The sequence below is a fragment of the Oryza glaberrima genome, chromosome 9, assembly GCF_000147395.1.
Source record: "Oryza glaberrima chromosome 9, OglaRS2, whole genome shotgun sequence".
In the NCBI taxonomy this organism is placed as follows: domain Eukaryota; kingdom Viridiplantae; phylum Streptophyta; class Magnoliopsida; order Poales; family Poaceae; genus Oryza; species Oryza glaberrima.
The window spans coordinates 4,202,990-4,216,994 of record NC_068334.1 but is presented as its reverse complement, the minus strand read 5'-3'; the positions used below and the strand labels follow the sequence as shown (position 1 = coordinate 4,216,994).

General features: G+C 38.0%; 1 protein-coding gene across 2 annotated transcripts; it reads left to right on the top strand.

Moving 5' to 3' along the window:
* The first annotated feature begins 2,653 nt into the window (after positions 1-2,653).
* Positions 2,654-10,972, top strand: LOC127785039 (phosphoglycolate phosphatase 2-like). 2 transcript variants are annotated; one of them, XM_052312461.1, is made up of 11 exons: positions 2,654-2,825; positions 2,992-3,059; positions 4,109-4,201; positions 4,288-4,359; positions 5,430-5,501; positions 6,133-6,192; positions 6,287-6,339; positions 8,671-8,768; positions 8,841-8,943; positions 10,350-10,453; positions 10,550-10,972. In XM_052312461.1, the coding sequence occupies exons 1-11, from the start codon at positions 2,735-2,737 to the stop codon at positions 10,648-10,650; spliced, it is 915 nt and encodes a 304-aa protein (XP_052168421.1). In that variant the 5' UTR covers positions 2,654-2,734; the 3' UTR covers positions 10,651-10,972. The 2 variants fall into 2 exon arrangements, with proteins under 2 accessions (XP_052168421.1, XP_052168419.1); XM_052312459.1 differs by having other exon boundaries at positions 2,656-2,825; positions 8,844-8,943.
* Positions 10,973-14,005: the final 3,033 nt, after the last annotated feature.

Here is a 14,005-nt window from a genome sequence, read left to right as displayed (position 1 = left end):
ACGATGTTGATCAAAGTCATTGGTTTTACCCGTTTTCGGTCAAATTTTAGTAAATCGGTGAGAAATGGTTTTTACTTTGAAATCGAAAAGTTAAACCCTGTCAGCCACTCAAAAATAGATAAAAAAGTTAAACCCTGTCAATCACTAAAAAATAAACAGTAAGGATGAGATATACAGTCTGGAAGAGATTTTGTTTGGTTGGTTGTATAGATATGAGTGTGTTTACCTCTTTATTTGGTTGGTAAGGTTACCTCCATAATAGGGTATGAAAAAGTATACTACAGTTTAACCGGCTAGTACATAAACAATTTACCACATTAAAAAAATAATAGTGTTTAAAATCCCTGCAGTATACTCTGCATGTAAACTTTTTAATAGGCAATATGAACCGGTTAAAAAGGAAAAACAATAATCTAAGACATACACATTGCACAGCATATTGATCGATGTGGGAGTACTGTTGGAAATTTGGTCATAATTCGGCATATTTTAATCCAAAATAACAAGATAATAAACATGATATTTACAATGGGATTTGATCCAGTGATAGTGGTGAATGTAATCAACATGAGCATGCTTAACGTTGAATAAGCATCAACAATCACATAATAACACAATGTTGACATTGCGATGAACATTAACAGTAAAACTTCTAATTGAAATAATGTAATAAGGTTATACCCCAACAATGGTCCTCCGCTGGAGTTTGAGGCAGTATTGCCTCCGTTGGTGTTGACGGGAGTCTCCTCCTTGTCTCCAGTGTTCGACATGTTGGTGAAGGTGAAGTAGACGTTGACGAACAGTGAGTAGTCACGCCTTGCGCTCCCCAAAAACCTGATCGCCCGCCCGTCTGTGCAAACGTCGCAGCAACGCGTGGTTTCGGAGGCCTACTCTCCCAACGCGTGTGCACACACTCGTCGGGATGGGATTACCGTAGCAGCAACAACATTGGAAAATGGATGAAAGTGTGTCTTCCTCTTTCGCGGGAGATCAAATCCATTCTCATTTTATAAGAGGAATGGAAGATGAAGAGTAAGAGTCATGGAATAGGAAGAGGAATAGAGTAACTAATTCTCATCAATTAGCCATCAACCATCCTCTACTACACAACCATCACCAATGGAATAGGAAGAGGAATAGAGCAACTAATTGTCATCAACTAGCCATCAACCATCCTCCACTACACAACCATCACCAATGGAATAGGAAGAGGAATAGAGCAACTAATTGTCATCAACTAGCCATGAACCATCCTCCACTACACAACCATCAACCATCCATCAATTAGGACTAATTGATATAACTTACCAATTCCCTAATCAAATGGATTAATTCTCAAAACTCTTCACCCTATTGATATCCCATAAAAAAATGAATTCACATGAATACCTAGCATAATGAGCCTTGGAATTTATTTGATTTAATTGATTTAAATGGATCAATTACCCAATTAAATCTAACAAGTACTTTATCATATACCCTTGAATCGGATAAAAAAAGAAAAGAAAAAAGGCAAAAAAAAGGAAAGAAAGACGGCAGAGTTGACGTCGAGCTTCTCCACCCTAGCGCTGCCCCAACGCCGGCTGGCCTGCAGCTCGCCTACGGCGCCACCTCCGATTCGCTTATACCGCCGCTCACCCTGAAGCTTGTCGCTTTCAATCCTTACAGTCCTACCCTCTGGATCTGGATCTAGTGGCTGGCATCGGATTTGGTTGCCATCGCCGTCGGAGATAGGCCGCCGTTGGGTCTAGTAGCCATGAGCTCTCGTCTGCCACCGCCTAGGAGCTCATGGGTGCTGGATCCGACTGGCCCGGTCGCTGAAGAAAGAAGATGAGCAGTTCCTGGCGGAGAAGATGATGGCGGCTACAATGAGAAGAGGAGGAAGATGCCAGCGGCTATACGTCGATGGAGATAGTGGCGAGTTGAGCAGCGGCCGAGCGAGCAAATGAGGGAGAGGGAGGTGATGGGAGCGCAACCCCTCTCGCTCTTTTGCATCGGCACATCCCCATGCCTGCACCCGTGTGTCACACTGCCTACACGAGCCTAGCCTGGATGGGGAGCGAAGCTCAACTCGAGTGTTTATCACGGGCCTGGCTGCGGAGGCCGTTTTGCATGCGCGGATCTAGGCCCGACGACAGTACAGTCAACCAAACGACCTCCTCCTCTAGCACCCACGCATGTGAGCCACCCTCCGTGCATGTAACCAAACACGCCCTAATGATCCTCACCGGTCATGGCCTCGTGGTTTGAGGCAGTTATCTTACATACTTATATAGTTCATCCCTATATACTTATATAGTTCATCCCCACTAAATATAGTTATTGCTATTTCTTCTTATCTTAATAAGCCACATCACCTCAATTATTTGCTATTGGATGATAGATCTATGGTCCAAATTGTCTCTACTTTCTTCTCTAATAACACCATACAATCTCAACTATTTATAAGTTTAAAATTTATAAGTATCAATTTGTTTTAATTTTAATAATTATATTTTATCATAATATTTGTACATATTACGTAATTTAATTTTCGGCAGGATATTCGTAGATGACTCGGACAGATTTTGCTACTAGTCGCACACCGTAACGAGCGCTCTCGGCCCACAGCATATTCCTCTCCTCCCCGTCTGTTATAACGGTGGCGTCGTCGTTGGAAGGGGGCACATTCGAATCTCACACCAAAAACCAGCGGAGGCGGAGCAGAAAACAGCAGCCAAGGAATCATCCATCCATGGCCAACGGGCTCCCCAACCCCCTCCTCACCGCCGACGCCGCCCGATCCCTCGTCGACTCCGTCGACGCCTTCCTCTTCGACTGCGACGGTATTCGATCCATCATCGTCTCGTCTCTTTCCCTTCTTTTTTCGAGGGAGATTTCTTGGGGTTTTTTTTTTGGGGGGGGGAGTACCTGTTCGATTGTGAAGCTGTGATTAGGGTTGTTGTTTCTGTTGCTCTCCAGTAGTAACTTTTTTTTTGGTTTGGATTGCAGGGGTGATTTGGAAGGGGGATCAGCTCATCGAAGGGGTCCCTGAGACTTTGGACCTCCTGCGGAAAATGGTTTGTGCTGCTAGCGACAACATTTGCTTAGTTCGTTGTATCCTGCTAGCTGTGATTAGGGTTTTGTTTGGTGATTGGAATCGTTAATTGCAGTAAACCACAGTTACAACTTAGTACAGCTGCTCTTCTTGTATTCTGTTAATTGTTTTATAAACTCACTAATCGGATGGATCAAAGTACATCAAGACTGTGAATAGGAAAAGAAAATGATATGTTTCTTCCTAAGTTGCTGATGTTTTTTTTTTAAAAAAAAGAAGTTGTGAATTTAAAGTTGCTTGTGTAATTCATAGGATACCATCCTGAATGAAATCTTTAGCATACTCTGGACCACCGTTCAGTTATAGATAAAATGGAAGAATTAAGACTAAGAACTAAATTTGTATTTGTTTTCTTCTTGGCACACCAATTTTGACCTTGATGTAAGACTAGTCTTTGGTTAAGAGAAAATAGATCTCTATTTCATGACTAGCGGATGAAATGACTAATATATATGGCTGTGTTCTGTATTGATTACCCATTTGGTATTTTGGATACTCTGTAAGATGAAGGAAAACATCAACTTCTGCATACTATGTATTTTTGCTGTTAGCTATCATAGTTACAGAAGTACATAAACATTGTTTATAATACATGAAAATGATAAATAGAAGAAGCTTAGAGGATTGATCTGCAATGGCAGGTTGAATTAGAGGAGAAGCAGAAAAAGGGTGGAGGAGAAACGGACGAATGTATATAAAAACAGCAATATTACCTGTTCTTAACACCTTTTTTTTCCCTTGATGATGCAATATGGTTTTGCTTTAACATGGTTCTAGTGCTAATTATTTGAATAAACTGTAAGTTTTCTGTATATAATTATGAGTTATGACATAATAGGCGGGGCATAACATAATCCATCATAAGTCTTTACTACCTTTATCTTGGGCATTTAATATGAAACTTAGAACACTTTCTGAGAACATCACTGTATTTAGGTTAGCTCATAAATACAGCACCAGTCCATTATGCATAGGTTAAGTAGATGATTTTATTGCATTGACTTGGTGCAGGGCAAGAAATTAGTTTTTGTAACGAACAACTCTAGAAAGTCGAGAAGACAGTATTCAAAGAAGTTCAGAGCACTCGGACTTGAAGTTACAGAGGTAGTTTCTATACATCCAGATTCCTCTGATGATAGTTTCCTGTATCGTGATTATTTGTTACATAGTAATTGTTATCTTCTCTGCAGGAAGAGATCTTTACATCATCATTTGCAGCAGCCATGTTCTTGAAGTTAAATAATTTCTCTCCAGAAAAGAAGGTACCACTAATTCATATTACCTCCATTCTTTTTATTTGAAGCCCTGAAATACATGTGGTCAACCTTTCTAAAGTTTGACTACTGACATGTTTGAAACTATTTTGATTTTTTAATAAAATGTGTGCCATTAGATTTGTTATTATAGATGCTTTCACAATTTCATAATTGTATTATCACATCTTAAAAGTTTATAATAAGTAATGGTCAAAGTTGCATCTTGAAGATTGTGAAGGGTCAAAATGTCAAGTAAAAAGGCGCAACTGTACCAAATATTTGAATTTAATATTTAGGTATTTTTTTAATCTAATTTCAATCTGCTTTCTAGACATGGTGTTGAATATCTTCTGTACTAACAGTTACTAATGTTTTCATCAAGAAAAAACTATGAAGGCACTTTAACAAAGCATTGGCTTAGGAGTAGTGTAACACATATATGCAGGAAGCTTCATGACATAAAGTGACTCTCACATTTTTTATTCCGTTCTACTTTCTGAGCCTTTTTTCTTGCCAGTAACACTGTTGGTGTGACAGCTTTGGTTATCACACCACCAGACCATCCTCATGAGCAATGGTATGGCGAGGCCAAACTCTTGCCACAGCACGACTTCGCTCTGGTGCAGAGCTGTGTTGCTATTCCAGCTGTAGCCTGTATGCTAGAGAGGCACAGCAAAAAGGGTTTAGATGTTGAAACAAGATACACATGTATTTAGTCTTAAATTGTATTAGAAAAGGTTAAAGAAATAAGTGCATAGTTTGTGTGTAGCTGTGTGCTAACCTCCAGGTTGAAGCTGTCTATACAATAATACAATATACACTCAATAAAGTCAATTTTAAGTTGTGATAAGCATTAACTATGATATGACTGATAAAACTACCTCCACAGGATTAAGAATTGGTATCTGCTAAAGATATTTAAAAGACCATTTATGCAAGGGACAAATAGTGATGCTTGATCTTACCATGCTACTTAATTTATGTTAGTGTACCACAAAACAGTGGTTTTTCATGTATTTTGTGCCCTTGTTATCACTCATGTAATACTGATCAAAGTTGAAACTTCTCTTCTTAAGGTTTATGTTGTCGGTGAGGATGGTATTTTGGAAGAGCTCAGATTAGCCGGTTTTGAATGTTTAGGTGGCCCGGTAAGATAAGCATGGCATCCTTACTCCTTCCCTTACAAATTAGGTAGATTTTCCTTTATCCATCTCCGGTTCATGTTTGCAGTGGAGGTTCCTCTTATTTCACTATGATATTCTATTTTTGGTGCATCTAATGCTTCCTAGAATTTTGACTTCTAGCAGGTCTCCTTTATGTTGAGTTCAGTTACCTAACACTGATGATGCATCGTCTTAGTTCTAATATGACTCCTATGCATTGTTATATTGAGTCTTATTTTTCTAGCCACCAGTGAAGAAGCTATAGTAATTAGTGGGCCACCACAGAGGATATATGCTTACCGTAGGCCATGTCCTATGGTTTGAAAGTAATAGACACAGCATCACCAGTGTTGTTGAAAATAAAATAGGCCAGAAGTATCCACACAAATTTGAGTTTCTAACAGCTGCAGTTGGACTTGGATAAGTATTGTAGTCAGTGGCCAGAGGAATGCATAAATATTGTAGTCACATAAGCATGTTTCTTAAATGTAGCATGGTGGATTTTCCTTTATCCATCTTAAGGGACAGGTGCTGAATGACTGAAAACTGAAATTCCCCTTCCAGGGATATATTACCATATTTCACCTTCCCATTCAACTAATGATGTTTTCTACAGGAGGATGGCAAGAAAAACATATTGCTGGAGGCAAACTTCTACTTTGAACATGACAAAAGTGTAATATCAAAACCTCTTCATCGGAGTTTTGATCTTATGTAGATCAGTCTGAATGTAATCATGCAGACTAAGCTTAATGAAATATCTATTCCAGGTTGGAGCTGTCATTGTTGGACTTGATCAGTACTTCAACTACTACAAAATGCAGTGAGGCCTCTTATGATCTTATCCTTTTGTTTTAATCTTATCTTCATTGCCAATCACAACACGTGCTTGTTTCAGTTACCCATATAATGTACCAAATTTAACCTTTGCACCTTTCCCTTCTACAATGTATTAGAGGTTTACTTACTGGCAGATCCATGAGAAAGCTGTGGGGTTAATGGACATCAGAGTATCTTTTACAAAAAAAGAAAAGAATTCTGTACATCTTTTAAGCTTTTAAGCATAACCACAGTCCACAGGAAATGTGAATCGTTGACGCCGATTGCCCTACTGGGTAAACTGTTGAATGATCCTCACTTGTGGGGAAATGGCACACAAATAGTTCAGGCCCATTGGTCTTTTTCCCCCTCCTTTCATTCTTTGTGTGTTGGATGCACCACTAATTTTACAGCTGATGGTTAAGATTTCTATCCTCCCTAGTACCTTCACAAGTTCTGTAGTACCTTTTGCTTCCTTTTCTCTTTCCGTCTGTAGCTTCCCCTCTCCTTAGTAGAATAGCTTAGTATCACTTGGAAGTTACTAATAGCTGTTTGCATAATTGTCAAGAGAATATTCAGGACATAAGAGTTGAAACAAGAGTCAGCAAGAACACTATATTTCTACCAAGCATTCTGTTGATATGATGTTTTATTCACCTTGTTAATAACTTGGAGTGTTTCCAAAGTTTTCAATTATTTTATGCAAAATGAAAATTTATGCCTAAATTTAAAGAACAAGTCCATTTTTCATCCGTCAACTTTTACGGACTCTGAAAATCAACTACTAAGCTGTTTGAAACACAATCTTGAACAAGCAAAACTAATTCATTTGGGTACTTCACCCATTCAAAAGTGGATGCTACATCGTGTTTTGTTCCCAGATTTTGGGGGTAAAATTTTGCTTGCCCACTGCCTGTGTTCTTCTGCGGCTGCTGAGGTCTACCCTGCTTTACTTTTCTCTGATCTGATGGCAATGTGGGTGGCATGTGGTTATAAACCATGAGCGGTGGCCACAACACCCTGCTAGCTCCGTTCACTATGCTTCCTGTGGGACTAGCTTGGAGGTCATTCCATATGTCCGGTTAGTCATTCCTTGGCCTTGGTTCAATTCTCGCTCCTTCTGCTCAGCTTAGGAGGAGGAACAAGTGTTAGCAGTAAAGGATGAGTTGCCAGAGGAGCTTTCCCTAACCAGTGGGCTCTTCCATTATTTTTTTGTTTTGTATCAGCATGGCAAATCAGCAAATGTTGTCTATTAGGATGCCACATAGCATAAAACCACCGTTAGCTGAGTAAAACCGGGGTGATTTTAAGTGAAAGGGGCGTTTTGACCGGTTTTAATAGTTCGGGGATGAATAGTGGGCGGTCTTATAGTTTAGGGTGTTTTCTGGACCAATGCAATAGTTCTGGGTTGAACTGTGGGTTTGCTCCTTTCTTGATCGTTTGCATCTTAATAATTAACTTAGTTTAATAAAACATGTTTTAATAGGGATTTTTGGAAAATTAGTTAGTTCTTACTTTGTTAGCATAATAGCAGTGGATAATTTATTTGGTTTAAAGAGTTAAGGGAGGTAAATCACGGAGACAAGAGTTAATGGTGGTCAAATAAAAAAAACCCTTATTTACATAATAGTTTGTTTGACGGAAATACTAAAAAAAATGTTAATTTGGTCTAGAGTCTAGACATGAGAAAGTCTAAATAACCAGCTGAAAAATCTCTCTTACATTCCTCCTTACTTGCTCTTCTCTCTGCTCTTGAACTCCACAGCCAAATCTTGTACAGAGCCCTTCTTTTCCCCTATTCAATCTCTCCACAAATATGGATTCGTTGGCACTGCAGGCATCAGGTCAAATGGACACCTTGTGGTCAGCAGTTGCTAGCTACTATATGTTCTTGATGTCGCTGGTGGTACAGAGTGATGGCTCAGCAAGCAAATGGTGTAGGACAAGGTGCTGCAGGAGAAAAGAGGGAGTGGGGGCATGGACAATTTCAGTTACTCCTGATTCCGGTTGCTGCCAGTGATTTATTAATTGCAACAGTCAACAGATTATTGTTGTATGGAGAAACCTAGTGTTTGTTTCTTAGATTTATAGTATGGCCATGGAGTTTTTACACCCTGCAAGAACAGAAATAGTGACCACCCATGCAGAGGGAACTGTTTGTTTTTAATCAGAACATTGGAATTTTGTCTATACATTATACAGGACAACACATTTTTCCTAATACATAGTTTAATTAGTATATCTAAACAAAGATTAAAAACAACCACCTAAGCCTATGTCCACTATTTTCTCAATGAAATTTTGTAATGATTAAATCATAATGCTACTCTTGCAGGTATGCGAGCTTGTGTATTCGTGAGAATCCAGGCTGCCTTTTCATTGCGACCAACCGTGATCCTACTGGTCATATGACATCCGTTCAAGAATGGCCAGGTTTGAATTTATTGAACCATGATCCTACTGGCCATTTTCTTTATTGCTTCGTTTCCTGATCACTGTAAGTAGCAGGAGCGGGAACTATGGTTGCTGCTGTTAGTTGCTCTGTGCAGAAAGAGCCCATTGTTGTTGGAAAACCTTCAAGCTTTTTAATGGACTTCCTCTTGAAAAGGTTTGTGACGTACACACATAAGAAAAGTGGCATTTTGTTAGTCATTCAAGCATTTGCATTATCAATTCTTTGCAACAGAAATCTAGAAACCTTCTAAGATTGTTTAAATGTGCACTGACTAAACAAATTGGCAATACCGACCAATTTAGAAAAACAATTCCTTGTAACCTACATGAGGGTTTGGTGTGTGGCTAATAACTAGAGATAGGATACCAACAAATAGGCTCATGCAATTCATTAGTTTGGATTTTTTTTTTACATGATTGGTGGGGTTGACAAATGACAAGTAAGTCATATTTGTGAATTGTTGTTAATAGAACTCCAAGCCAGAAACATATATTCATTTTTTTCCGATAATGGAAGCTTTATTAAAAAAAACTCAATCAAATACACCAAGATGATACATTCTAACTGAGCCCACTCCCGGCCTCTGTATGAAATGCACATAGCCACAAAAGAGGACCTAACTACACCCTCAACACAAAACAGGGAAATTAGTGACTATCAAACCGTAGACTAGATCGAAAAATTCATGTGCCACCTGATCCAAACGTCGCGATACCGCCACAATAGTATCCTGAAGACCCGGTTTGTGGAGGATAGACCAGGTGCGTAGCCATCGGGTGGCTAAAGCAATAATCTGCAAAGGAGGAAAGACACCATCTTGTTGTAAAAATGACCCCGTTTCTGCTTAGCCAAATGGACCAACAAAGAGCTGCTGCACCCATCAAAAACAGATTTCTCATGTCTTTAGGAACATATGTAAGCCAACGCCCAAACATCTGAGTACCATTTTGAGGAGGTTGTAAGTTAGAAGCCATATGAATAACGGACCAAACCAAACGAGTAACATGACACTGGAAGAACAAATGTTGGATGGAGAAACATATATTCATAAGTATTTGTTTTGGTTGGAGAAGTGTTCTGTTAATATGGTTTTTATGAAAGTGTTGTGAAATTTTTTTTTAAAGTAAAAGTGCTGTGGATACTGCATTAGGCCTCAAATTCTCAATTCAATTAGGGTTTGGTTTGCTTCTGTTTGGTAGCCTATCTCCTATTAATTGGTACGCAGTAGTATCACTATCACCTACTAGTTAGGAAGTTGTCCTTTGATCAAGTTTTTCATTAGGGCTGCCGCTAAAAAGTCCTGACAAACCTGTTGATTTAATCGAGCAAAGAGCTAACAAAATCGTACACATATTTCTTCTGTCCTCCCTGCGGAGATCTCTCCATCTTCTTACTATGCCCATATGATCTAGTGCTATTCCTCCCATCCCAACGCCCGTGGCCAATTTCATAATGTTTCATCCTCATTAAGAAGACAAGACACACAATGATTTCGTTTTCCTGTATTGATTTACAGTTACTGCTTGGGTAAATCTTTATTACTCTTTGAAATGCTGCAGCTTCAATTTGGAGACATCAAGAATGTGCATGGTCGGTGACAGACTAGACACTGACATACTATTTGGCCAGAACACTGGTTGCAAAACACTACTTGTTCTGTCTGGTGAGGAACTTCTCTTATTATTCCATGTGTAGAAAATCTTACCCCTTATGCCCAATCAAGTCTCAAATGCCGTTTGGACTTGCATTGTAATCGCAGGGGTGACTACCTTACCAGAACTTCAGGACGCTTCAAATACTATCCATCCAGATCTTTATACAAACAGCGTATATGATCTGGTGGGATTATTGCAACAGTAATATTTGATTTGCCATTGAAGATACAGTTCTATCAGTTCTGCCTGCCCCCACCAGAACTCTAGGATGCTTCGAGTACCACCTATCTAAAATATAGCAACATATATGAATATATGATGCGCAGTTGGGTTAATTGAGCTGCCTTCTATTCTTTGGGTTAGCTGATTGATAGCAACCCTGACCTCTATACTACTTACAACAAATTTAAGTGCTACCATTTTGAAGTCAATTTCACAGCCCCATACATGTAGATTGCCATTGGTACTGAGGTACAGTTGTCAGTCTTGAAACCTATATGGAAAATAAAGATGCATGGAGTTCATTATGGTTTGCCCTTGTCTTCCCAGTCTACAACGGACTTGCTATAAGTACGTCGTCAGTTTTTTTTGTTAAAAAATAGTTGAATTTTTGGCCATAGGATATGTATTAAGATCCGTGCTACGCAGCAGCAGGGAGTCGATTGCTGATCTGCTCAGTCGTTGAGAGCTCCTAACCAACCGAGCACAGTAGTTGTGTTGACTCAAAAGCCAAAATTATATTAATATTCAAAACGAAGTAATTACATGGTACTTGCATATACAGTTACACTGTAATTACATTCTATCCCAGTGTACAGTTACACTACTTATATACCAATCACATTATAGTTACATTGTATTTATGTTGTAATTTTTACTAGATTGGAGTATTATATAGTGTTAATTATATGGTTTGACAAATAAAGTATGTACTACTCCCTTCGTCTCTAAATAAAGGATTTTGGTAGGATATGAATCTGAATACGCTTCTGTCCAGATTAGTTGAATTAGGATATGTCACTTTCAACCAAAATTCCTTATATTCAGAGACAGAGGGAGTAGTTCCTAATTAATCGTGGAAGTCTGTACGTGGAGGCTCACTAGTCACTACTCGTTTTTTGGTAAGGATTAGAGATTAACCAAATTTTTGGCTCCGTTTTGTGTCGAAAGATACAACGACGCTATGGATTAGATGCTCGATCTTTTAGACTAAAATCTAGCGCTCTGCCTTTCCTTTTATTTAGCTGCCTACATGCATGATTTACTTTAGTTCTATCTCTCAGCTCAGAGCACTTACCACACATGCTCTCATCCTCTATCTTTAACAGAATTAGGCTGTGTTCGGCACCTTTTTTCCAATCCTTCTCTCTTGTTTTCCACGCTCACGCTTTTCAAACTGCTAAACGGTGCGTTTTTTTTTTCAAAAAAGTTTCTATACGAAAGTTGCTTAAAAAATCAAATTAATCTATTTTTTTAAAAAAATTGCTAATACTTAATTAATCACGTGCTAATGGACCGTTCCGTTTTCCGTGTAGAGGAGATGGGTTCCCAACCCTGATGAGCGAACACAGCCTTAACAGTGTATGCATCCATCTAAGTTGTTTTTAATTAAACTTTTAAAACAATTTTTTTAACTACTTATCTGATCTGTTAACCAATTGCGCCGTTTTATTTGTTGCAATTAAATCTTCGCAACAAGATCTCACATGTTTATGTTTCGGATGAAAAAAATCATGTTATTATAATTTTAGTTGAAACATATTTATATAACACATGAAACATCGACTTTATAACTATTGAAACATCACAAAGTATTTATTGAAATAATGCAACATTTACAAATGAAGAAATGTGCAACATAGTAGATGATGAGTTGAAACATTTTGCTTTTACGTGTGAAACATTAAACCAAATGATTGAAACATGTATATATTTATATGATACTTTCTTGTAAATATTTAGTTGAAATAAATACAACGGTATAAACGGATCCTAAATTGGATAAATAATTTTGAAGATGCGCTGTTGTGCATGATGCGCTGTATGCAGAGAAAGATCATATGCATGCATGATTTATGACAGAGGAAGCCCGAAAAATTTTAGCGTGCATGCAGTATGAGTTGGGCGTCCAATTTTTCTTTCCGTATTGGGCACTCGATTGTAAGCATTCTTTCGAAAGACAACCTGTTGTTTAAATATTTTATTTCTAGTTCTTTCAGCTAAGGAATTCTAAAGTAAGACCCAGGAATTTGGATAGTGGAATACAATATTACAAGAAATAGTAGTGATGAAACTTTTTGTTGGTGGAGGAAGGGACATGTAGGAAAAGGTCTATGGGAATTTGAATCCTACGAAAAATCCTCCTATAAATCAAAGGATCCTAAAAATCGATTTTTTACAGAGTATATTTAGTTTAGCATTAAATAGATCGGTGTATGGCTTTCTCTCTTAATTATTTTTCCCATTACGTGCCTTTTGCAGTAGATGTGCATCAAGATGTCAAGATTGATGTTTTTATTTTTGATGTTGTGTCAAGATTGATGTGACTAGTAACTGAAGTGAATACTACGATAGTTAGGGATTTAATTCATGAAGTTCGACACATCAAACTCTTGCTCCTTATGGGGCATAGACGTATGGTCAGTAGGACTAAAACGTTCATCGACAAAATCAGTGGCGGTGATAGGAATTTTATAAAGTTTGGGTAAACATAACTAAAACCGCTACCCACATATTCAACAGTTAAAAAACTAATTTATTATAAAATAAACTATAAAACTGTTTTATTATAAAAAATGAACTATAAAACTATTTTATTATAAAAATGAACTATTAGTATGGCTTATCTCTTGCATCGATGCTTAATTAGGCATTGCTTAATTCGCTTAATGAATATTTCTGGCATCAAGTGCATACACAAACAGACTCTTGGTTCTTGTCTGATGATTAATATTCAGATTTTGCCTTGGTTTTCATTAGCATGTTTTTCAAACTACTAAACTGCACGTTCCGTGTAAAACCTTCTATATATAACTTATAAGTTATCAGGTATATCTATGTTAAGTTAATAATTAAAACTTAATTAATCATATGCTAATGATTTTCTTGTTTTACGTGCATCAACTTAAATCTTCATTTTTCATCAATTTCTCCAAACGTGCATGCACGCAACGACAAGAATCAAGGATATCGTCATCCTGCCAAGTTGAAATATGTTACTCTTGAATGAGGCGCTTAACCTACTTTTTTTCCTGGAGGTAAAACAACAAATCAGCGTAGAGAAATCACTTGGCATTAATGGGTGGTGCATGCGGAGCGTGGGTAACTGCCAGCCCTAGGCGGGTGGTGAATCAGCTAATGAACGAAATACTGACCCCAACTTGAGAAAGAACAAAATTTTCTATACATGTATCTACAGATTATCACGATTACACCTCCTAAACTTTTAAACAATACTCCTACATTTTTTTTGACAAAAACTTTCTTCATCGGTGTTTTTTTTAAAACCTTTTTAAAATCGCCTTATCAACTCTAATTTGTATTATTTAGTGCAACAATTT